At 44.1% G+C, this 26,817-nt stretch overlaps 1 protein-coding gene across 4 annotated transcripts in view; it reads right to left on the reverse strand.

Annotated features, from left to right (window-relative positions):
* LOC119655119 (calbindin-32) overlaps nucleotides 1-26,817 on the reverse strand; it is a 356,244-nt gene that overhangs the window by 100,706 nt on the left and 228,721 nt on the right. For all 4 annotated transcript variants that reach the window (XM_038060846.1, XM_038060842.1, XM_038060844.1 and 1 more), the window contains exons 8-9: nucleotides 9,620-9,706; nucleotides 8,666-8,806 (exon numbers count right to left, since the gene is read on the reverse strand). In XM_038060846.1, the coding sequence (XP_037916774.1) occupies nucleotides 8,666-8,806; nucleotides 9,620-9,706 (228 nt within the window). The remainder of the gene's footprint in view (nucleotides 1-8,665; nucleotides 8,807-9,619; nucleotides 9,707-26,817) is intronic.

A 26,817-nucleotide genomic window follows, 5' to 3' on the forward strand; every position in this document is an offset into this window, starting at 1 on the left:
TTCAAGAGTTAGCCACGGTCATCAATCAAAGAAGGCACGGGAGACAAAATAAACTACTTGCAGCTCGAGAGGAGCCAACTTAAACTTTAATCCTTTTCGAGCACCAAATTTCGGGTGGCTCTGGGAAGCAGCCGTAAAATCTGCAAAACTTGGCTAAGGGCACCCATTGGAAACGAAAGAGTTTTCAACACTCCCCTTTCTTTGTTAGGAGCGCTGCTAGATTTCAATATTAGTAGGCAGGACGCTCACTTACCAAACTTCCCTGCCTCACGCTGTCTTCTAAAAAGAGCTAACAACTTAAAAATATTCACGGTCTTATCATGAAATTCCAAATTTAGCGCTTCATAACTGTCACATTCATGGAATTAATCAGGAAAAGGACATCATTTGATTAACTTAATTTGTTTGAATTGTTTGGATCTAAGTCAATAAGCTAAAGAAAGCCAAGGAAGGTACGGTTGCTCTAAACGCCAATAAGAAGAAGAAAACACGGAAGGATGCCATATCGCCCAAGAGCAGCTTTAGTTAGCAGTGTAATAAGGAGGAGTTGGACAGAAGTTGTTTGCAATGAAAAATAACTAAAAAACTGGGACATCCTTGAGCTCTGCAGCACAATTCGAGAACTGGAATTAAATAACGAGAAAGGAAGGAGGATAAAGGACTCTTTGGTAACCACTTTCAGATTTCAAAAAGTTAACCAAACTAACCAAGTCTTCGTCAAAAAATAATTCCTATTTTAAATCGCTTAATACTCTCGTTAGAGTTCTATAGCAACCGCATGTGTCCACTCCAACAGAAAGGTTCGTCCTTACGAGTATTTTATATAAAACTCACCAGCTCCTCTCCAAGGGATGTCATTTGGCTGAATTCACAAAATATGGGACATTTCAATGATGATTTCAGGATGGAAGCATACATAAAAGCAGAAGGCACGTATAGAATCCAACTTTCAAAAGGAGCGTATTCTAGGGAACGAAAACAACAACATCAACAAAAGTCTCATCCTAACATCTCCATGCACTTCCATAACTTGGGATTGAACCTATGTCAGCAAAGCCATTACGATCCTCCATACACTAGAAAATGATGGATGTAATGCCTAACAGCTTCATAATCCCTGAAGAGGATTATGCTCACACATTGTGAACCGATGAGGATGATGGGAAGTCCTGAATAGACTGTAATATGAACACGTTACAGTGGGAGAGGTAGATAAACAGGCGACGACGATGACAACGATAACGACAATAGCAAGGACTTTTCTATTTTATGGGACAACTTCATATTGCACAGATAAGCATCTAAGCTTCCACTTGAAGTCTTAGGAGCGGAGCAACATTTCTATGGAAGCAAACTGGAGTTTAAAATGGTCTGGACAGATTGGGCTGTACCGGACGATTCCTGAGAAGTTAGGCGACGAAGAATCATCTTGTCGTCATTATGCCCGATGTTGTTTGGATAATTGTCTGTAAGGAACATATTATCCTGGAGCTAAGTAATGGTAAGATAGTCGAAGGTAATGGAATGAAAAGAGATTGTAAGTTTTCGAGTAACTTGCTGATAGAGGTTTCCCTGATTTCTGAAATGTTACTGAGTAGATGTTGGAATGTTTTCAGTAAAGATACTAAGGACCCTCCTCTACTCGTTCGAAAAAAGAGGTAGATTCAATTTCGAAAACATTTTCAAGTAAGAAGGACCAAAAAAGGAAGGGAAGAGCTCCTTTTTATGATCAAGTTCAAATTTGCAGCGAAGTTTATCTGAAGGTGTAGGTAATAAAAGCCTGAAAAGAGCTGTCTTAAGAAGTTTATTGAAGTTTTCCAAGTCTGATAATAGAAGGGTGGATTCCTACCATTCTGATAAAATATTATAAATATATCCTTCAGAGAAGTTTTTTGGTAGACAGAGACTGATGGGAGACGTTTTTCCAAGTAGTAAGTTTCATTTTGTGAGGAACTTTTCGCCCAAAATGCTTTTAATTGGGATGCATTGTCCTGGAAAAATATGGAGTCGTCGAAGTCGACTTTTGATTTTCCTTCACAAAATGAAATAGATTTGACTCGGCTGGAAAATATCTACTAGATTGCTGAGGAGCTATTGGCGTAGCCCAGTGTCCATTTGAATTATCATACTCCCTGAGAAATGATTCAACGCTAAGTGCCTTTGTGGGGTCAAGCAGTGGACTGCAGAATGAGCCAAGTCACTCGTCTACCATGACCGTTAGTGGCTGATGGTAGCCACAGCCTATACAAGGGGACCCTCTATTAACAAAACACTACCGATCTAGACTGAGAAGTTGTAAAACACCTCAACCAATTCTGGTTCTGTGCCCATTGAGTAGTTTGCATTCGGGGTAAGCACCTGTATTTGAATGGAGCTTCACCAATTCCTGGTCGTCTCAGTGGGTAAGCTTGATCTTAGCACGCTATGGGGGGCTAACTCCCATGTTCGTTGAAACCCTATGCATACTTCAATAATAAAGACAAAAAAATAATAACAAGCAGGCGGGGGCACACCTTTGCAACACCAAGAACCAGGTATAGAGTTGGGGAACGCTGGGAGGCCAAGTAGTGGAGCCGAGGTGAAAATTGGAATACTGTGAAGTTTCAAAAAGTAGGGACCGACAAAAGTGCGTCTGAGGTATAGATGTCAGGAAGGAAACAGATTGTAGTGGTGCATATAAAAATGGTATCTGGGCTATCCGAAGGAAGATAGTATTGAAGCCAAGAAAGCAGGGAGCAACGGATATCAGCTCACAAAAGGGGTATGTTTCGAAGAAATCCAAATACGAGTCTAAGACGCGGGAAATCACGGGAAGTCGGGGATGAAAGTATTTAGGAGACGCACTATTGGCAATGCCGATTCGGTAAAGCATTTGACTGGTCGAAAGTATTTCCGGAACAGGAAATCATTAGGGGCGTCATCGCTATGGAGATATGTTAGGGATGAAATTAGGAGCTAGTGTTCACCGCTATACGTTTTCGACCAATTCTTATGCTAGTAGACTGCGTGAAGGCAGACGCGGCGGGGTGGGTTAAGACAGTCGCTAAATCGTTAGGATAGAAGGTAGCGGAACAGTCAACTTGTGGTGGGGATGATATACCAGGGGTACGCATGGTGGCATTCTACCTCCCCAAAGCCGCAATGATTTAGATGTGGAAGCTTCTACGCCTTCTCGTCACTGAAAACATGGACTCCACACGCGAGTTTTAGAAAACAAAATTGATTTCCTCACCAATTACAGATGTGGCAACATACCTGTTTACGTACACAGGGAGAAACCGAGGAGGGATACTTCGGTGAACAGACCAGGTGAAAGCCTACCGAGATCTCCGGAGGAATTGCAGAGGACATAGCGGCTCAAAGGACAGGATCGAGCAGGGAAGTGGACATGCTGCCAATTGAAGAGCTAGACCACCTAGATCTTAAACTAAAGCACCCTAATAACGTACATTTGCATGACTCTGTGACAGCCAGATTCGAGACAATGGGCCTTTCGATTATTTTAAAACTTAAAGAGGTTGCGGAGTCTATCAGCGCTTTATTCTGCAGGCCATCAATAGCCCATAGTGATACAGGAAGTCTGCGCCTAAAATGGGCGTGTTAATATCAGCCAAAACGGATCGCCACGAAAATGTTTGGCATAATCTAAGACTCACATCCACTTGCCTGTAGGCGTGAGTGTGGATGGGAGAGGAGTTCGCGGTAGCTAGTCATAAGTTTTGCGTCATCAAGGTGTTTGAACGGGGTATGGAGAGAACTAAAACTTCCGCGCCTGTATCGACTAGAAAGCAAAGCCTGCCTAGGGTGACAAACATTTTAAGGCGACGTGGTACTGCGCTTCGGGTAACGGTCGTCGAGGCAACCAACTAGTTTTTTGTATTGAGGGGGAAAGCAGGAAGGAAATTTATAAGTACTAAGAAATTCCCGTTATTTGTTCCCTCCACTAGTCGATCCCAATTTTTATCAAGAGGAGGAGAATTCAAACCCAATGCGCAACACGGTTCCGTTTACTAGTGCTCCTAAGCACTTTTCTGGCAATATTGGCCTGGGGAAATTCCCCTGGGTAGAGTTGTTGAAAAATCGTGTTCCACCTTGACCTTCGTTCACCATCCCATTGCAAAACACACAATCAGAGAATCGCGCCTTCTAGATCATTCATTGCGTTCAACCAAACCAGCTTAAGTTTCCGATGAGCTGCGCAGTCCATATGCCTCCTGACACGTTTTCTCTGAAGAATTCCCATTCATTCAATGAGTGTTGCCCTTTTTCGCAAGCAAACATTTCCCTTCCTATTATGTATAGTCTTGCGGCCTTTACTTGTTAAGGGCAACGGGAATCGCTCCCGCGATCATCACCGAGTTTGAGGGTGTGTGAAAGTACGGAAGGATGACACCGCTGAGCTCCTCGTCTCTTCATTTGGGTTAAACACTTACGACGTGACTTTCATCATCCCCTGGCACTCCAGTATCTCACAGAGTATTCACAGATAATTCTTCAACATTTGCAGGAGATCGGCCAGCACACAGAAACAATATTCTAGCGTGTCTACTATATCTGCCCACCTTGAGGGTATTTACGACGTAAAGTTTTATTTGAAGCACTAGCCGTGATGATCGATGGCTGTACACCATAGCTTAGTGAACCGCATACACGATCTCCATCACAGCATCCATTGAGGATCCTCCTGCTTTAAAATCGAACTGACTGAACGATAAAGCCAGGGCAACACGTTGCAAGTCTACTCCTGGTGAGCATAGCCGGGAAAGTGCGACTATGTCAAGTGTACAGAGCTGTCAACATTCATCTTAGAATTGCTTCCTTTTCTGCTCAGCGCAAAGGCGGATTCCTCACTGTCAAGTGTTGTAATAGCTGGCTCAGTAAGCAATCTGCGGGGCCACTAAGTTCTTACGCTTTGCAGAAACACACTTGGAGTACCTCGAGCCGTTGACAGCCTTCTATTGACGTCGAGGGGCAAGCCTAGCTCTGCCACCGTGGTAGCCGTGGCATCTACCAAGAGCCAACAACTTCGTGATCCTGGTAAGGGAGTCCGCATTAAACTGGCGTAGACCTCGTCGCCCCTAGCTTTCGTGAGTTCCGTGAGTGACCTTCTCAAAAAGAGAGGGTAAAGAAGGACAAAAGGGAATAACACTCCGCGCTGTTAGAAAACCCTCTGCCCAAAGTCAGGGGGATACGAATAGTGGAGCACCAAAGGAAAAGTCATGGAAACGAAGTCGGACTGTTGATTCAACCGACAGAAGGTAACATATTTACCGACGGTCCCAAACGCGATTCGCTTAAGGCCAAGCTCAAAGACAGTGGATAAGAAATGTCTTCCATACGGAAAAGGAAGAGTGGCGAAAACAACAAACAGCAGTACGTTCTGCGAAGTGGCCAAGGAACTACTGGGAAGGAAGGCTCTGATTCCTAGTCTAGAGCCTATGGTATCTTGACTTTCTCACAAAAAGGCCACAGTGAACGAGGGTCTCAAGCATGAACGTCCAAAGATACCTAATATCCGGATGTGCAGCACCTATGCGGATTCTAGTGGCATAAGTTGCCGAGTAATATACGAGGGAACTTCTTAACAGCGGGAACATCAAAACTGTTTGGGTACTATGTAGGGTATGAATTTGGATAGGCGCTTTACTCAATGAAGTGTGAAGTCTTTGTTTAAATTTGGTATTTTGTACCCAGACTTGATGTTGGACAAAGAGGCGGATTCCACTTGAGTGTGACTCCAGCGTCTGTGCGCTTGAATGCATGCTTTACGCAGACTGAAAATGACAGCCAGAACAGGGTTGGTAGTTTTAAACACTGGAACCACGCCAATATTCCAGTATCTAGGCTGCAACTGAAACTTGGCCAACGTAACCTTTGTGTTGGAATCATTGGTGTGGTCGGTGAACGAGTTCTGTAAGACTTCTCGGCAACTGACCACCAATATATCGTGTTCAATGTGGTTGACACCAATTGTCGGCGTGTATCAGTGCAACGTTTTCCCTGCGCATGGCACGCTATGAAGCTTGGAAGATTTGTTGAACTTCTTAGAACAGGCAGAGCCGCGCTGTCGCAAGTTCAGATATGAATGTTATAAAGGTAGCTTGCGGAGTTTCCATGCCCCGAAGGATACTCAACCGTGACAAGCCATTTATTTATTGGTGAACGGCGGAAATTTTTGATCTGGATGGAAGGAATGCCATAAGCCCCACCGTTTAGCACAAAGTTTAAATGATCGGGAGGAAGTATGCATCACAATGATTGACTGCAAATCAACCCAGTAGGGAGCAATAAACAAATGCAAAATTTGCTGCTGATACTGATGACCCAACGAGGTGAATGAGGATCCATAGGTAATCGTTTATAAACTTTTTACTCTGAAAATCGGGGCTTTCGGTGTACACCTTCTCACTTAATACCGAATAGTTGGACCACATTGTGCGGGCATTATGCTCTAAGCATCCCGTACGGGTTGATGACAGCAACGTGGATCATGCTGAGGACTGCCGGTTGTTACCATGACAGAGCCGGAAAAGGCAGTTCTTTCTAAAAAGAAACGTGAAGGCGCCAGGTTCTGATGGCATTTCAGCGGAGGTAAACCAACTGGTGCTCCAACATCAGCCAGACCGACTGTTCAGCGTATTCAACGCTTGACCGAAGGAGGGGAGGACAGGACAGGAGACTCTGAGCTACCTTCTGCTTACCGACCATTGTGTATGTTCGGCTCATTCGGGGAAGTGCTCGAAAGGGTTATTAGAAGTAGACCCACGGAAACGATACGAGCTTCCAGTGACTTACCCAAGCAGTTCCGTTTTGAAGGTGACAAAATCCATAGTGGATACTGTTGTAGAGGTTGTAGATGCTGATCTCGAAAGGTAGAGCTCTTCGTAATGTTTGTTCTCAGCAATGCCTTCAATTCCGTAAGATGGATAGATATTCAAGACGCACTAGGAAAATTAATTCCACATGCCGCATTACCTTGTATACTTGGGGATACTGAAGGATTATCTGAGAGGGCCAGAAGCGAGTGAGGATCTTAGAGACGGACGTCTCGAAAGCTTTCTACGGCAGTCTGCTAATTGCTGCTTGGACCTGGTCAGTTAAGCGGATGACATTACGGCGCTTGTCGGGATGAACTGTTGAACAGATTTGGCATATTAATGTGAAGAGTAAGCAGGTGAATTACTGCTCATGGTTTCAACTCTGCGTTGGATAAAAAATTGAAGTTTGAGTTGCGTGACAATATACGAGATGAATCTAGAGCCCAAGCCAACGGTTAAGTATCTTGGATTGACGCTCGATTTGAAAAAAAAAAGAACTTTTTCAATCCAACTAGACCAGCAATGGACATGGCTGGAGTAGGAGTGTCGGTTTTAAGTCGATTAATGGCAAAGATTGGGAGAGCTTCCTTTTAGCAGGAGAAGTCTTCTCGGTCTGTTATCCTTCCGTAAGGAGGTGCATCTTTAGGACCCTTCTCGCTTAGGAACGTAAAGCCATATACAAGCGTAAGTGAGAAGACTCAAGGGAAGTGGTTGCTCCTGAAGAGCGGAAATTTATATTAAATGAGTAGCAACTATCTTGGCAAAATGAGTCAATAAGCACACTGCGCAGCTAATCGCAACTTGGATCTTTGGCTGAATAGAAACCATGGTGAGATTGATTGTTTCTTTGCCCAATATGGAGGCATGGAGGTTTTCAGCCTTATGTACCTGCACAAGATTGGGAATTCACGATTTTTTAATTGTTTGTTGTGCAATGGAGTTATGGATGGCACCGATACCACCTTTTTCTCTTGTGGAAGGTGGAAGGGCATTCGTCAACAATTTTATGCTCTCCCTGAATGTCGTTGTCAGAGAAATGCTGAACAGGGTTCTTCTTGTTGCGATGAAGCACAGCTGGTGAAGCTTCCTGATTTGAAGGGTTTCTAAGTCGGGAGTGCTTGTGAGCTAGCCCACAATAATGTGTCAAATGATCCCAAACTAGTGTTCTAATGACTGGGAGGTGTTTAGTTGGTAGTCTGATGGCATACCGTTGTGGAAGTCCAGCGCTCCTGCGTAAATGCACTCACCTACCCTCCCCTAAAACATGGCAAAATCTTCTCCATATGTGAAACTGCCCCAGTTAAGATGTTTGGATAACTTTACTTAACTAGCTATCAATGAAGCCAATTACCATTTCCACCGACTTTTTCCAGAAGGCACAGGAGGAGACGCTTTTGAATTTTCTTATTGCCACGATTTATTGGACTGTTACGCTATTCCTTTTGAAGTTTCACCGAGAATAGGAATTCATTGAGCTGCAAATAAGGGATGTGAAACAAAAAAAAATGAATAACAAAATGTAGCTAACTTTGGTCTACAAAGCGTAGCTAAGTAAATCAATACTGAGGTCAATGAACACTTCCGCAAATTACATAACAAGGAGAGAAAGAAAAACGGGAGACATAACGTCGGGAAATACATTTTCAACTTCGCAAATTGAAAATACCAAAGAAGTTCTTCCCGAATTAAAAACGCTGTCATGTTCGTGTACAATATCTTATGCGAAAGCCAAATTCCAAAACTTCAACACTTAAGAAGGATTCTTAATAAATCCTGGATTGGGTAACAACGAAGCACAACAAACCCTCGCAAAAACCAGGGAAATCTGGAAAAAACTTGGTACTCACCATTGTATCCGTGTACTCGATAAGCTTATCCTCTGAGACATCGTTGATTTTCTTGGCCTCCTTCAGCAAGTCCCGCAGGAAGTTTTTCAGCTCGTCTGCCTCGATGTAGCCGCTGTTGTCCGTGTCGTACTCTCGCCAAATCTGTAATGCAACACAAAAGATGCAACCATGTATCTTATTCTGTGAAGTTGCAAGGAACGTCCTCCTCGATTTCACATTACATATTGGTGCGGCAAAAATATCGGATTATGAGATTTCGCGAGATAAGATTCATCCCCAAGATGGGGGAGAGAATTTGATATCGGAGAAGGGAAGCGGAAGTTTCAGTTTTCAACTTAATTCGAGTCCTCGGGCTATTGGTATTCTATGGCATTGCTTCTTAGCGAAACTATATAACTTCGTAGTGATACCATGAAAATATCGGGAAAGTAGCAGAATTGGACGGAATTCGTTTATCGAGTTAAATCGGGTGAAGAGTTGCTTCCAGCAATGCAGAAGATTCTGCTCCAACGGATGGCACTGGCAAACAATTAATGTTGCGGAATTGCTATTTGGAGCTCAAGTTATTTTTTATTTATTTATATTAATCGTGAGTATCTGCTTGGGGTATTTAAATTGCGGGTGTTTCATCTATCTGAAGACTGAATTGCTGACCGACTCCATCTTGCTAGTTGTTATCCTTACCCCGATGGTTACTTCTGAATTGTTGTTTCTTCTACTCCACTAGAGCTTGATAAGCACTGCAGGCTTAATTAAATGCATTCAAGTGATTTCATTTCACCCCATCCCGATTTGATTGTACTTTCCCTCTCGCGGTGCGAATTAACAAGGAGCGGAATGATGTAACACGCCAGGATAACGAAGCGTTCCGGTGAAAGTTTGCCGTTTCCTGTTGGTATGATTGAGGCCACGAGGAACGAGGCAAATTGGAAATGAGGAAAGTTGTATCCTTACCTTCATGAATTCCACGCTTGATTCCAGTGGATTATCAAATCGGAAGAGTAGTAGGAAGTTTTCCTCCATGGGTAGTAATTGCGCCAGCTGAAATTTAATAAATTAAATGATGAAATTTAGTACGTGATTGGTTTCGTTGTTTATTATGCACGATCTGGAAAATTTTCATTTTGTTACGGATGAAGTGAAAATAGATTGGATGAGAAACTTGAGTTTTTCATTAAGTTTTGAATTCAATATTTCAAAAAAGGTAGATTTATTATTAATTTCAAAGTCGGTTATTTGTAGGATTCTGGAGAACTTAATTGACTTCCTCCACACCATCGTTTTTTGAATGCTGAATTGTTTGTTGAATATAATTTATGGCATCACCAATTGGTCCCAACTGGTCCTGCATCTCTCCCTCTCTGACACCACCTTGTCGTGGTGGGGAAGCCTGCAGTAGTTTACTACTACCCTAAGGGGGTAACAAAAACATGATTATGGAACTCTCGAAGTGATAAGAAGTCACCGGCTTCGAATTCATCCGCAATCAGGTCACAGCCGAGGTGCGGATTTTGATGGACTCCCCAAATTCATATCTCTCTACGGGGAAAATGTAGAAGGCCTACTTTCAAGCTCAATGCAGAGCCTTCAGTTAGCAGCTACGGTGCAGTCAACAGAAAAGGAAAGTACGGAAACTCTCAACTTTGGAGAAATGGGAAGTCAGACTACGGCCGGCTCGCCCGTGGTATTACAGCCCAAATCTACCCGCAAACGAAAGAAGAAGGCTTGGCAGAATGGTATATCAGTCACTAAGAAAGAGGGCCATAGGTTGATTCCTGCCTATCAAAACCTTCCCCTTCATCCTTACCAGGAAGAATGGAAGAAAGGGAAGCTGGCGGCGTGGACACTACATTGCGTGAAAATTTAGCCAAGCGGCCCAGACCCTGTGAACCTGGGAAAGTTCCAAGTCAGCGTAGAGGAAGGCACTGCGGAAGAAGGTGCGAAGGTGCGATGGTAATGTCCAGAAAAATCGGACGTAAGATGGCAGAAGGTGGGCGCAAACTGGGAATGCATGCAAGAAGTGTAAGCCCAACATATATGTGGTGGACAACGCTTAATTGTGATCCGAACCAGGACCTACATTCGTGCGTTCTGTGGCGATGGTGATCAAATCAGTGAAAGCAACACAGGAACACAGACAGAAGGCGGGAAGGATGAGGAGCAGTCTCATTTCTAACCGCTGCCATGGGAGTTTCCTCCAAGGATGGCAAATTGTTGGAGGGATAATTTAGCATCCTGCGGGAGTTGTCTGTGGAAAATATGACGGAATCTGGAACGAAGCCAAGATTTAATCATCAAGGTTTTCGCGACGGGCTACTCCATTTCCAATGCACTGATGAAGCTGCCTTACCTTACCAAGCTGCGTAGGACAGCACATGTCGGATATTGGATACCTGGTCATCGTATGGGGACATCATCCGCATGTTGGGTGAAGAGAACCTGGGCACGGACTTCGGACATTGGAGGGTAAAGGATTTGAGCCATTCGAACTGGACTACAAGAGTCTGAAGGTACTCAGATAGTTACCGTGACATGCAGATATGGACTGTACCTCCAAGCAAAAGAGAAATTATTTCGGCTATCCATACACTCGAATGGAGTAAAGCTGCTAAGATTGACCGCCTCTCTACGGAGTTGCTTTACCGTTGCCCTTGGAGTTACTACAGATCTATTACTTCCCTTGTATGGACATTTTGGGATTCCGACATCATTCGCGGAGAGTGATAGAAGATTTCAAACAAAAAGGACCCGTGTTGAGTGTGACAACTAGAGGGGTATCTGCATGATCCCTGACGTTGCAATGCAAAGGTAATAGCCAAAATAATCCTGGAACGCATGAAAGAACATCTTGAAAGCTTGATTGACTAAGACAGACTAGCATCCGCTCCGGATCCTTCCGCATTGACCACTACAGATCAACAGTGCTTAGAGTATAGATCTTCGCTTCATCTACTTTTCATCGATTTTGAGAAAGCTTTCGATAGTGTGAATAGGGAGTGAATCTGGTGTGCTCTACGCGGAAAGCGCATTCCGGAAAAACTAATAGCAACTAACAAACTAAGAGCAACATAAGAAGGCGGAAAATGGTACGTGCTGTACCGAGGTAAAATCTCGAAGGATTTTGAGGTCTAAATCAGGTCTAAGTTCACCAGGGTTGCATCCTGTCACCGATGGTCATGTTGCTCTGTCCGGAGGGCGCGGAGGAATACAATGGACGATGACATCTTTTTTCAAACAACTCGACTACGCTGATGACATCTTTGCTCTCTAATCGTACTCACTGGGTCGTGGACTTTGGCCAAATGGTTCTGGATTTGGAAAGGGAGGCAAGTACAACGTCGGACGCAGTGATCCATTTGTATATGTACATAGGAATCCTGACGACGCATCAGCAATGCTGGATTCACTTTCGCCGCCTTGTTTAAAAACTCGAAATGTTGTTAGAAAAACAACAAGATCAGAAGTTTCTGTTCTGTGCTTGTGTTCTTTCTGTGTTGCTATATGGGGGTAGCACATGCAAAGTGAACTCCACTCTTACTCAAAAGCTCCAAGCCTTCGTGACCTGTCTGGGTCGCATCATCGAAGTACGCTGTCCTGGTACAATCTCAAACGAAGAACCTGGTCGGCGCACAGGCCTACGGGCGGAGGTAGCAATGGGTAGGTCAGACATCATTACCGGCTTCACCTGCCAGTGGAATCCACTCTCCCAAGATGGCAGACGAGTGGTTCGCTCCAAGGGTACTTGGCACTGAATAGTCGAGGAGGTGTGCGATTGTCTTCTCGAGTCAGGTAGCCGCTAACGATGGCGGGTAGGTGTGGTTGACGCACTATATCTTTTCAAGGAGTAATGGCAACTACGTATATGAGAAGAAAAGAAAGGAGCCCTGAGTGAACTAGACATGTAGAAACGAACCTGACAAAAAAATAGGCAATTGGTTCTATACTTTTTCATAGATCATACGACGAAAAGGGAAAGAAGGAATCAGTAGATTAAAAACCCGCCGATTTTGATTTTTTTTAACACTTCCAAAAGTGGTAATGAGTTGCCCTCTATTTGGCCCGGTCCGACGTCAAGTGAATTAGAATCTTTCAGTCTTTGAAAAACATTATCCAACACCGACCATCTGGTAACAACTACAACATCAGGACACACGACGGTTTTTTGAATGCACTTGCGCTTTAATCGATTTGAATGAAAGTTCTAGCGTTACTGGTTGGAATCATGATGTGACAATTCGGAGCCCGTTCATCTTCACAGATCACATGCCTTACTCTATTGTTGAAAATCATAAAGTGGTTATTCCTCCCGCAAAGATGGTATATAGATACGGAAAGATGGTATATAGATACGGACAGTCTCCAGCGAACTGAATGTGACAGCAACTTCACCAGCCACCAAGGACGAGTTGCTAGAGATCTGGGGTACGATAGGCGACAGTAAAGCCCCGGGGCTGGACGGGTTACCAAATAAGGTAGCTTAGGTGCTTGTCGTGAAATAAAGACCGGACAAGTTCCCTGGGTTGCTCGAATCGTACATGTCCAATGGGATATTTTCAGTGGCAGGGAAGTGGCAGGAGTTGGTTCTGCTGCCTAAGTCTGATAAACCCCCAGTTGAATTGTCTTCACGCATACCTCTGGACACTGTAGGGATAATGTTAGAGCGGGTAATTTACATTAGATTATTGCTGGTTGCTGAGAGCCAAGGAGGGCTTTCAAATCGGCGATACGAGTTTCGCAAAGCCAGATCAATGATTGACAGTATCAAATTGGTTACTGGCTTGGCCGAGGATACAATCCACTTGAAGAGTAGTATCCGCAGATATTGCATGGTGGTAATCCTGGTCGTGAAAAATGCATTCGGCCAATTGTAGTCTAATACGGTATTCCCTAGCGAGGATTGGTATTTGTTGATAGTTATTTAGCCGACCATAAAATACTTGGGAGTGGTGATTGGCGGGAAACTCAGTTATAGGGTCAAGTATAGCTCTCGCAAGGATGATGCCGAACTCGGGAAGGCACGGTATACCTCTACGTTGCTTGTAACCAGGGTCGTGAGCTCGATCATGCTGTACGCGACTGCTTAGACTCACGGGCTGATCCCTGCCATCAAGGTATGGTTAAAGAGACGAAATGGTGAGATCAATTATAATCTGACCCAGTTTCTCACGTACCTTCACAGGAGTGGAGTACGATGGAGTTCCAGAGGACCCAGAGCATGTGTTCTTCCACTGTTCAGGATTTACGGAAAAAAGGAGGAACCTGGATGAGACTCTCGGAGAGATGCTGGTACCAGAAAATCTTTTGCTGAGAATGGTAGCACGTCGAGAGGATTGGGATGCGATCAACTCCATGATCGCATCTATCGAGAATAAACTGTTAAAGGAAGAGGAGAGGAGAAAAGTGCGGTTACCTACGCTGCGTAGAGAAAAAAGATAACGAAGCTAGAGTGAGCTGACTCTGATTCGTGATTCAATGCCATATAGTGGTTGCGTGGGGCGGGGGGCTGTTTAATGGGTAAAAATCTCATACACCCACGCGGAAAAAATGGTAATATGAAAATAAACTCCATGCAGATGCATGAATGGATATTTCATCACAGTGACATTCCAAGGAACGGTCTAATCAATTTTATCAATTTGTAGGAGGACTCTACTAAGGGAAGCTTACAACTATAGGGGGCAGAACATAGCTATTCTCACCGATAGCCAAGCAGCGATCAAGGCACTTAGGTCGAACCAGGTGAACTCTAAACTGGTATGGGAACGCCTTGAGAGACTGAATACACTCGGCTCGTTCGACAAGGTCTGGATACTTTGGGTTCCAGGCCATGCTGGATTGGAAGGCAAAAAGGCAGCGGACGAACTAGTCAAGACGGAAGCAGGGACGCCTTTACACGGACCAGACCCCTTTTGTGGAATCGGAAACGGTTTCATGGTTATGAATCTAAGAAATGAAGAGGAACGGTTGAGGGAACTATACTGGGCGGGCTTACCAGGGATGGAGCAGTCCAGGGTGCTTATTGGGGGATACGAACTCATATGCACAAAGGATTGCTTAAACCTCACCAAAAAGAACTTCCGAATCATAGTGGGAATTCTCACTGGTCATTGTTGGTTAAACTATCACCTAGGGAAGCTAGGGATATCTATGGACACTGACTGCAGGTTTTGTGAGGAGGAGGACGAAACCTCTATACACGTCCTGGAACAGTGTCCGCTACTTGCGCTAAATAGGTCGAGGCATCTGAGAGAACACTTAATACCAGATGCAAAACTGAAAAATCTGGAAGTAGGGAACATACTAAAGTTCCTAACGGTTATAGGCCTGCTTAAGATACTATGATCAATAGGTACACTATAACCAGTAAAAAGGGCACAATAGTTTTTCAAGGACGCGGTGCGACTTTCCCTTAACAGAATGGTGGATGGAATGGTGACATCTTCAATGCCAGAGCATCATAATAACTAATTTCGTCTCCCTGTATTTGCATCGCCTCGTGTACAGTCATATTCAGCCTATATTCACCAAGCTGTTGGGAAACAACTTCATCAATCACTCAGTTTTGTAAACTCATTGAAGTTTCCTGCTTGGTGGGATGCTGATGATATTTTTTCGTCCTACATTCATATTTCGTTTACTTTGTATGCATATTTATGTCGGGAACATGGATTACTCTTAACCTCATCCCATTATCACAAATCCCCCAATAATAATCATCCTCAATGGATATTGAAAATGATTCAATAAACAATTCTCTGGGATCACATAATCCCCTTAGATTACATCATTTTCCACTTCGATTCGATCAATGAAAGGCATCTCGAGATGCATATTAATAGTCAAACAATGAACCGTCCTTTCGCATCCTTATTGGGACCTATAACTTTTCCACTCGCAAAGGAAAATTCATATCATCCTATTGAAAACGTTATGCTGTTTTCTTTCGTCGCGTTGACTAAGAAAAACAGGAGTACTGTTCTTCGTTGTGCGGAAAATGCTTTTCGGGCATGTGTACACAGAGCACTCCTATCATCAGATTTCCATAGTACTTAGCCGTGTAGCGTCATTACATATTCAAGAGGAGAAATTCCCAGCATTCCTTCAAGGAGAGCCGAGGAAAGTTCATAGCCATCAACATCGCATTTTAACCTATTCTTTTGTGAATGGCGATAAAATATGCTTAACGATTTGTGTGGAAAAGCATAAAACATGTCATAAAATTTATACAACAGATTTCCAAACAAAAGAGAAAAACGACTCCAATTTGTATATGTACTGGGATTTATCAAGGGAAATTGTTTCACTTTATTTTAATTTTTTTTATTCGTTGCTCTCCGAAGTACTCCAAACATAATATGTTGAATGGATTTATCCTTTTGGGTGGTTCAATAAAAAGCGGATATAATAGGCCAATCGGGATGTTTCCGTTGGGGGATCATTTATATTGTCTTTGGTGGTTATCCTCGTTATTTTGATAAGACCCAATTAGGTGGTATGTTGGCATTTGTTTATGATGTTATGAAATCATCCCTGGGTTGGTGGATAAGAACCAACCGAGTTTGTTTGCTTTTAATATACTTCAGGAACTTTGGCATGAACTCCTTCAAAGGGAGGAGAGGACTGACATGAGCGATAGCTTGAGCTTCGTGCTTGAGTTTGTCACAATATTTCACCAGAACATCAAAATATTTACATTTTCACGTTACAACCTAATTATAATTAATTGTTTATGGGGTTTACCTTTATTTTCCGCGAAAAACAAATTTACACTTGACCTTTATGCTAAATAAGATACAGCAACATGAATGAAAAATTATCGAAGATTCTTTGATTTTGGGTAGTAAAGTTCATGTATATGTTCAATGGTACATAAATAAAGCTTCATGTTCCGCATTCACACTCTATAAAGATATCAGAGTCAAAATGAATCTAAATACAAATGAATTGTAAGCCTTTGATGTTTTATCTGCTTAGTAACGACCATAAAATCCAAGGACGACAAGCACTGGTTATTAGGAAATAAGGAAAAAATTAGTTAGATAGTTGGATATATGAAGTAATCGTATAAGTATTTAGGAACTACATATTTATTCAAGATACGAATCGATTATATGCAGGTCTAACGAGAGGGGGGAAGAGGGTGATTCCCCCGGGCCCGAAATTTTTTATGGGTTCAGAATTTTTGCATAGTTTTCACCCCCGAATTTTTCTTAAGGACCAAGTAGTAGGCCGTTCTCCTGTAGGACGTGATCTGTCAACTTCTGTATAACCTCTTCTCTACAGAACTAAATTTGGTCTGTGAGGTTACAAAACGTGCAAACTTTTTCTAATGACGAAATATGATTGGGCGATAGGCAGCCCTGACGAGAGGAGGGTGGGAAAGGAGGGGACCGGAGTTTTCTCGGGGGCCCGGAATAGATATTTTAATGAAAAAAGGTATGCTATGGGCCCCAGATATTTTCCATCCCATCATCATCATCAACGGCGCAACAACCAGTATCCGGTCTAGGTCTTCCTTAATAAGGGACTTCAAACACCTTGGTTTTACGCCGAGGTCCACCAATTCGATATCCCTAAAAGCTGGCTGGCGAAAACCTTACTGCAGAACGAAAACTAGATCAAATTAGGCAATACAAAGAAAGGAGTTAGGCCAAAAATCTAACCGTATCTTTTACAATGTGGAACAGGCACGCGAACAATGGGCCATTCAATTGACAGTGACACCCAGTTGCCGCTTTTGGATACCCAAGGGGTTCATTCAGTGCAATAACTTAGACACCCCGTAAGGAAGTGTGGCAAGTAGTAATTAGATTCCACTGAGCTTTCTGGAATTACCTCATCCTAGTTGCCATCTGCGTGGCTTTTCGGATGTCCATATCCATTTTCATTTCTGTGGTGACACCCTTGACTCACCGCTATTACAAACAGCCTTCGCACTGTCAGTAGAATTATCCGGTGTACTAAGCTCGCATTTTTCAGTTGACAGCGTTGTCTACGACAATAGTTTGCCGTTGATATTGCCAATCATTGTTGCTTATAGAAACTAGCCTTTGCTGCCTTCTTTAGCGCATAGTCTAAGAGCCCCTCGAAGCTGAGCTTAGCCCAATCAACCAACATTACCACCTCTAACACGAACAGGCCAAGCAATCCACTGAACAGGATGACCTACATTGACTACCTCAGCTGGAGAGACAAAGTTCCTAAGTTTGGATGATGGTGTAAGATCATTCTGGTTGACCGGAATCGATCTGAATGAGAAGGAGATTTAACCCAAAAGCCTAAAAGTTAGTGAAATTGACCGTGAAGGTTCAGCACAGATACTAAGCTCCACTGAAGTGTCCCGTCGACAAGATATGTGATTGGCGTTGACGTCCTGACCTACGTCATCGCTCCATCTCAGGCATGGTTTGCCTCGTCTTCTTTTTCTACTAAAGATATCGCACTTATAGATTTTCGGGGTTGGATCATCCTCATCCATATGGATTAAGTGACCCACCCACCGAAACCTGTTCAGCCGGATTTTATCCACAACCAGAGGGTCATGGTATCGCTCATAGATTTCGTCGTTATATAGGCTACGGTATAATTTTCATTCCGAGCCCGGTGATTTCGCATTTCACCCCGGCCCCGTATTTCCTCTCTAAGGCCCTGGTGATGGGCAAGGGGAAAGCTATCCCAAAACTTAAAACAAAATGGCTGAAATTGACCGTCAAAATCGGCCCGCAAGAACTGAAGCTCCACTGAAGTATTCACAGGACCCCTGCAACCCGAGCATGTCTAGCAAAGAGCAGGCAAGCGCGTGTCGGCAGAACAGTTCGATGGAGTTTCAGTAGGCCTTCTTTTTAGGTTTTTCGGAGAGCTCGCCCCTTTTGGTTGCCTCCACCTACTCAGAATTGTCGTTTGACCATTGCGTATTCCATTTTGTCGTTAGATGCATTACAATATTATTCGTTGATGTTTTGTCATGTGGCATCACACCGGCATCGACATTCCTAAACATTATCATTTACAAGTATGTATATGATTTTTTTCCTACTGTTTTGATCGGGATTCTGTATTAAGCAAAGAATACTCATAGTTATAAGTTAGGTCACGCGCAAACTCGAAATCATTTTTCCAAGTCCAGTCAAGAGAGCGGGAAATTTCAACACAAACAGATTTCCAAGTAATAATCGGTATCGGCGTTCAACAGCCGCTGCTATCACTTATACTTGGAAGAAAGGTGTGTTGTATTGAACAATACATTACACAAATAGTATTGCTCGGTGATGGCTAGTGATATGATAACACATAGCTACTAACATTGCAGAACATTATTTATCGCAATTGTGATATAATACATATAATTTCTCTACTGGGTGATGATACGGTGACGTTAGGATGTCTGGTAATGTTTAGGTCGCGTTCGATGATGGTAATGTGATATTACAATTTAAGGTTATACCACTTTTGTGATATTACATGCATAACCTACCAACCTCTAATGTACAGTAAGTAGAAGTAAGTTATCGGGCAGAATTGAGTCATCCGCGGTGATTCAAAGTACATAAATCAATAAAATAATTCAATTCAATGCATGTGATCCATTCACAATTGTTCTAAGCGAGCAGTAGTAATAACGAACCTGTTGCCGTAATTGGTCACTGAAACGAAGTAAATGTCGGTGATCACTTAAAAAGGGACAAATTGTACCAACTGTTCCTCCAGGTTGGGGGTTGGGTAGGGCTGACAACTTTACACCGAAAACTGACGTCACGAAGGCACGAAAGGACAGGATGGAGTTTACAACATCCTACCCGGCAACGAGAACAGATTAACGATTTGCACATTTTCTCATGGAAGGTACACTCCCTGTACAGACCGAATGCCAGCCCTGTCCCAATATAAGGCTGATGTAACATCGTTGCAAGAGATGCGATGGACAGGGACTGGTTTCTTGGAGAAGAGCCGCTACACCATATACTACAGCGGCCATCCAATAAACCATGTGCTCGGAGTAGCCCATATTCGGGCGATACGTCGGCTACCATAGCTTACATTGGGATACCAATGATAACAGATTGCGGATTATTCAGTTAGCAGTATCACACGAAATGGTTGTTGAAAGTACTTGGTTTGCGCGGAAAGCGGTCCACAAACATACGTGGGCCTATCCAGATGGGACCACTTTCAACCAAATTGATCACGTGTTGATAGTACCACCTCTCAGCCTTGAGGATTGTCAGAACATATAGGGTGCCAATATAAACTCGGGCCATTATCTCGTTGGCATGATGCTCCGAGCTCGAATTACGACACCACCTAAAATCCCCTCTGATAATCAAGTGAGAGTGAATACTGAAGCCATCCAAAACACAGCCCTCCGCAATACCTACAAGATTGAAATGGATGCCGCAATAACCACAGTCAGCTGAGATCCTGGAGATGAAGCATCAACAAATGATCTTCACAATCACCTGAAGAACGCTATTATTGATACGGCCAAAAAATTCCTTGGCCTCAGCCGCAAAATGAGTCGGAATGGCTGGTTTGACGATGAATATAAGGTAGCAACGGAACGGAAGAATACCGCATACCGAGTAATGTTGCATTCTCAAAGAACGGGGCAGGCGCAGTGATTTATCACGAACTCCGTCGAGCGGAGAAGCGACTTCACAGACGGAAAAAGGAAGCCTGGGAGAACCAACAAGTGTATGAACTAGAAAAGTACAGGGAGCAACCGCACCAGGGGCGGACTGAAGACGACGGACAAATACTGCCACCACCAATTTTAGGAGAAACAGTCCGTGCAATTCATCGGCTAAAAAATCATAAGTCGCCAGGAGCCGATGGAATTACAGCCGAATTGGTTAAATATGGAGGCGACCAGTTACATCAAGTGGTTCATCAACTTGTGCTCAAGGTATGGGACAGCGAATCAATGCCTGACGATTGGCAACGAGGCATTATCTGTCTCATACATAAAAAGGGAGATATCACACAGTGCAGCAATTATAGAGGTATCACATCATCGGCCCATACCAAAGAGGCTTCACTCCAGGCAAATCAGCAACAGATCAGATTTTCTTTCTGCGGCAGGCGATGGAAAAACTGTTGGAATATGGACAACAGTTGCACCATCTGTTCATCGACTTTAAAGCCGCCTATGATAGCATAGCCAGGGTAAAACTGTACAGGGCCATGGGAGAATTCGGTATCCCGACGAAATTAATAAGACTGACTAGGCTGATCCTGACCAATGTGCGAGGCCAGATAAAAGCAGCAGGATCACTCTCAAGACCATTCGACATCAACAACGGTCTATGACAAGGGGATGCCCTATCATGCGTCCTCTTTAACCTGGCCCTCGAGAAAGTGATCCGTGATGCTGAGGTAAATGCAAGAGGTACGATCCTCTTCAAGTCCACCCAACTACTGGCCTATGCTGACGATATCGACACGACGCTTTCATCCAGATCGGCGGCGCGAGATCTTGGGCTGCACATCAATGAAGGCAAGACAAAATATATGGTGGCAACATCAGCACCGAAGACGAATCAACCAACAACATCAAATCGCACTGGTCAAACACAAACACGAAGAAGAATAAGGATAGGAGAATACAACTTTGAGACCGTTGACAATTTCTCCTATTTAGGGTCGAAAATCACAACCGATAACAGCTGCGATGATGAAATCCGCGCACGGTTGTTCTCAGCCAACAGAGCCTATTTCAGCTTACAAAGACTGTTCCGCTCAAAACGTCTCACCATAGGGTCAAAGCTCCTACTGTACAAGACGATGATCTTGCCAGTCCTCATGTATTCCTCGGAGACTTGGGTTCTTAGCAAGAAGAATTGCGAACTCTTGGCCGCGATCGAGAGAAAAATCCTCCGAAGAATTTTTGGCCTCTTACATGAGGATGGACGATTCCGTAGCCTACATAACAACGAAATCTATGAGCGATACCATGACCGTCCGGTTGTGGATAAAATCCGGCTGAATAGGTTACGGTGGGCGGATCACTTAATCCGTATGGATGAGGATGATCCCACCCGGAAAGTCTATAAGGGTATCTATGGTAGAAAAAGGAGACGAGGCAGACCCTGCCTAAGATGGAGCGATGGCGTAGGTGAGGACGCCAGACAGGTTTTAGGGATATCGAATTGATGGACCTCGGCGCAAAACCGGCATGTCTGGAGTTCCTTATTAAGGCAGGCCTAGACCGGATACCGGTTGTTGCGCCGTTGATAATGATGATATTTATTCAAGGATGAGGGTGATTCCCTCGGGTTCGAATTTTTTTGGTAGGCTCAGATTTTTCACATAGATTTCAACTGTCGGATTTTTTCTATCGGCCTTGTGTTGTATCGCTCACCTCCCCAAACCGTCAAGATCTATTTTTGCACACAATGTAGGACGCGATCTACCAAATCCTATATATCTCCCCCCTTTCTATACAACTACATTTTGTCTCTGAGGTTAGTGAGCAAACATTTTCCAGAATAATCTTTAATGACAAAATATGATTTGGTGAGTCACTAGAGAGTACCAAGAGGGCAGAGCTATCCCAAAACCTAAAACAAAATAGGCGAAATTGACCGTGATGGTCGGCCTGCAAGTACTAAACTCCAACTGAAGTGTTCATAGAACCCCTCCCACCACACATATCCGACAATGGCTAGCATTGAAGCAAGCAAGCAAGCGCGTGGCGACAAAACACACCAGTGGAGCTTTAGTATTTACGGACTGTTTTTGACGGTTAATTGCGCCAATTTGTTTTAGGTTTTTGGAAAGTCCTCCTCTCCTGGTAGCCTGCAGCCATTTAGGATGATCTGGTCATCGTCCAGTTACCTTAGTCATTACAAATTGGCGTTCATTGTGGGAAATCCTCCATTTGTATGGCCTGAGGATGCCAAGGTAGGGTGAGGACTTTAAAGGCTGCACCTCGTTGTACATCTAAGGCGGGAGAAGCATCGATTGAGCAGTTGATTCGTCGTTTCCGTCTGGAGTTTAAGGGCTCCACGCGCGGTTGAAGCGCATTTCTTTGTTTCCCATTTCCAGGTTCAGTTCACGTGCTGATCTTTTACTAGGTCCACGCGTTCCTTGTTTTATTATTTTTCAAGTTACGATGTGGACTCAGGCATCCGTTAAGGACACGTGAAGACCCCGCGCCTCCCCTCTGAAGAGAATAGTGCTTGGATCATTGGGCTCATTCTCGAATCTTTAGTATGCATCACTTTTTCTGACACGGGTTGAATTCTGAAGGCGAAAGAAACGGTGTTGTCCATGATGAATTTTGATTGCTTTTGCACAAATTGATTCGCTCAGCTATTTGAGGAAGGCACCCGGATTATACAATGCCTTAGTAGGTACTGCAATTCATTTTCAATTATAAATCTGCGGTGAAAGTCAACACTATATGAATGAGTGCCTTCATCGAAAAAATATCAGAAAGTGAAGAAGAGCACAAAAGGCTAAGGAAGATGCTATGGTACGAAAGATACCCAAAAATTCAGTCAATCAGTATCTCAGAAAATATTGTTGGAAAATGCGACGTTGAAACAAATAATACCACAGACTCATCACTACAGGGAAGTACCCTCACAAAGGAAAGTGTGTGGGCCAGGCTAGGGATAAGCTTTCCCGACTCATAATGATTAACGTGTCTGCTAGTTATATTTAGGGACAGGTAAGAATTTGTTGACTGAAGAGATAAAGCAACAAGTTGGGGAGTGCTTCCCTTGACAGAAGTTACGGTTCAAAGAAGGGTACCGTACGAGTCCGCAGCTATGTCGGTCGTTTCTTCAGTGCGTCTGCTGAGGGTTCGTTCAATGTGACGCACTGTCGGCAATGCAGTTCGTTGTTTACGTCTCCGTTGTGCCGCCACAATAAGCTCGCCATACAGTACAAGAACCTGGATGAAGTTACTTCTATGTCAGGCAGAAATCTGCGCTGGCTTAGCGGAGCAGTTCCAGCTGAACGAATTGCAGGAGGCATCCATTGCAAGCCCCAGAAAGGCGTATAGACGCTACCAGGGAGGCCGGTATTGGGTAGGTCACCTCAGAGGGCAAATCTCTTTGAAGAGATGCTTCAAGTGTCTTTTGTATGGACATCCGGCCAGAGCAAGCACAAGTGCGGTTGATCGGTTTGACCCATGCGGAAGGGGGGAAGGGTCCCATTGCTCGGGAATGTAACAAGGATCCTAAATACATGCTGTGCGATGAAGGTGAGAGCCTGGACAGCGAGCATATTGCCGGAAGCGGCAAATGTCCATAGTTCAAAATGGTGCTAAATTCAGTAGGAAAATTCAAACCAACCTCAAATGGTCAACGTCGCTCAAAACATGCTTTCGAAGATCACGCACGAATCGCAGATACAAGTGGATATAATAAGCAAACCCTATAGGAACCCTAACAATAATGTGTGGATAGCCGATCCTACAGGCGGGACGGCTTTGTGGGCTTCCGAGTATTAAGCCATACCGAAATGTAAGCGGCAGTTCACAAGTGCGTTCGCATGGACAAAAATAGATAGCATATACGTCTACAGTTCTCCTCCAAGCGTGACGTTGGCTGAATTGGAAGACATATCTGGCAGATCGGTGTAGACTTCAATGCGTAGGCCACAGAATGGGGAAGCTCATCGACGAATGCAAAAGGGCATGAAGGCTTCCGCACAGGAATGATCGTCAAGTTAATACTTAACGGAAATGGGGGTCCGGTTTGGTTGTTGATCTGACCTTTGTTAGTTCTACTCTAGCTCGCGATATGTCCTGGAACGTCAGTGAACATTACGCCCACGGGGACCACCAAGCAATTACCTGTGAAATGAAAAGCAAGCCAGGCGGTCGGAAACCTGCTCGTTCAAGAATGAATGGTCTGCCAAAGGATTGACGAGAAAATATCCAAAAATGTATGGTTGGACTAGGACACTATATCAGGCACACCTTGGCAAAGAGCCTTCAATATCGCGGAATGCATCGCGACGTTGTACTTTTTCTCCAGTAGAAGGCCCAACTGCTGGTGGAATAGTGAATTGTCTGATGTTCGGTCGGCAGGTCATGAGAAAAAGTGCCTGTAGGGTTGTAATGGAGAGATTGAAAGGTCAGTTAGCTCCGCAAATTACATGTCTCGATCTCCTACTGAAAATGTTTTAGGGTTTGTTTCCCCAGGAGGGCACTTGCGATTACAGTCTACAGACACCTTTAGATGTGGCTGTAATACCCCTAGTATCGTCGAAAGGAGTACTGGAGATTTCCAGGGAGAGCAAATCACCGCGCTTTGACGGTATACCAAATAAAATCCTTAACCCGGCTGTTAATTCGAGCCCAGACATATTTGAAGAGTTGTATGAAGCATGCTCAGTAGATGAAATCCCCCCCCTCCCATGGAAAATACAAAGGTTAGTGTTCTTGCCTAAACATGGTAAGCCTCCTGGTGAGCCATCTTCCTACAGACCTATATGTTTATTGGACATTCTAGGTAAAATATTAGAGCGCCATCAAAATGGTCACTAGCTTGGCTGAAAAATGCGATGCATGGAAGGAGTGGCACTAGCGAGTATTATCCTGTGATTATCCTTGACGTGCAAAATGTGTTCAATTCGGCCAGTTGTAAGGAGATTTTTGAGGCGATTGGTGTGCCCAGTTGCTTAACTGCGCTTGTCGACAGGCAGGAAGCCCTGGTACGACACAGACAATGAACTCAGAGAATACGTTATTTCAGCGGGGACTCTGTTGGGACCGCAATGGTGGAATATGATGTATAATGATGTCCTCAACATTACAGTTGCTAGTGAGGCCAAAATAGTGGGTTACGCGGGGGGGGGGGGGGGGGGATTAATAATAATAGTCGTTGGCACAACAATCCATATTGAATCAGGGTCTTTACTCTAGGAGGCAATGTGGTCAGCATTGCGCTCGCTCGAGGTTATTGCTCTGATTTGACTCCGGTGTTCATTCACAGCTGAGTCGATTGGTATCCCACATCCAGTCGCGATTACAAATACCTCTTCCACCCTTTGCTATAGCGGTGATTGTTGTTGCAAAACATCTCATGGAAGTAGAATTCTGTTCCTCCTCCAATCACTGGTATAAAAAAGTGGTTAAAACATGCAGATCTCGCACTCGTGAAGGAGAAAACAGAGGCGGTGCTTATCACAAAGCGGCGTAAAGAAACTACAGTTCGTATTAAAATGGAGAAGCATATCATCAATTGAAAATCAGCAGTTATATACCTTGGCGTGATGATAAATGCGAGGCAGAATTTCCGACATGTTTGCATTAAAGCGCTGGCAAGGGTGATGGCAAATGCTGGTGGCCCGCGATGCACTTATAGGCTACTTCTAGCTACAGTTGTGGGCTCTATACCGCTAATTTGTGGAACTGAGTTGCATGCCACATGCGATGCTCAAAAGATGATTGCGGTCTATATAAACCCCTCTTAAGAGTGTACTGCGGTTTTTGAACCAGACTAGATCGACATTTTGGCCGACAAAATGATACGCATCTATAATGGATCCGATTCTTCCTCTGATCGGCACATGAGAAAAGCTGAAAGGGACGAATCTTTAAGAGGAGACCTACGGAAGCGCAGTAGCACCGGATAGTCTAATTGGGAAAATGCTTGCGTGCCAGGAGAACTAGATTCCAGTTAACGAAGCTGGCTCAATGCAGGTTGAAGGAGGGAGAGGAGGCGAGGAATGTGCGGTTACGAATGCAATCGATGGACGAGCGGAGAGGCTGCAGTCATGTCCACCCCGCGACAAAGTATTTTGCGGTAGTTCGCGGGGAACAGGACAGGATGGTAAAGGCAAAGTCGAGTCGCACCGTGAGTTATTTGGCCTTCAGCCTGAAACATTTCAACGATGTAAAGAAATTTGCATAGGTGGTTACTAATGAAGAAACATAATGAGAAGCATTTTTGGATCTAGAGAAAGCGTTTCACCGTGTGCCGCATGAACTCATCTGGTATGCTCTTCGACAGCACTTAGTGCCAAGAGAACTCGTGCGCTGGGTCCAACTGCCCTACCACGATGCGAGTGTATCAAAACCGCTTCGTATCTCTGTTGGTGTTCAAAAAGGAAGCGCCCTCTCACCACTCCTCTTTGTTCTTCTTATGCACAGTATCACATGGGACATCCAACGTTCAGCGCCCTATACATTGCTTTAT

The sequence above is a fragment of the Hermetia illucens genome, chromosome 4, assembly GCF_905115235.1.
Source record: "Hermetia illucens chromosome 4, iHerIll2.2.curated.20191125, whole genome shotgun sequence".
NCBI lineage: Eukaryota > Metazoa > Arthropoda > Insecta > Diptera > Stratiomyidae > Hermetia > Hermetia illucens.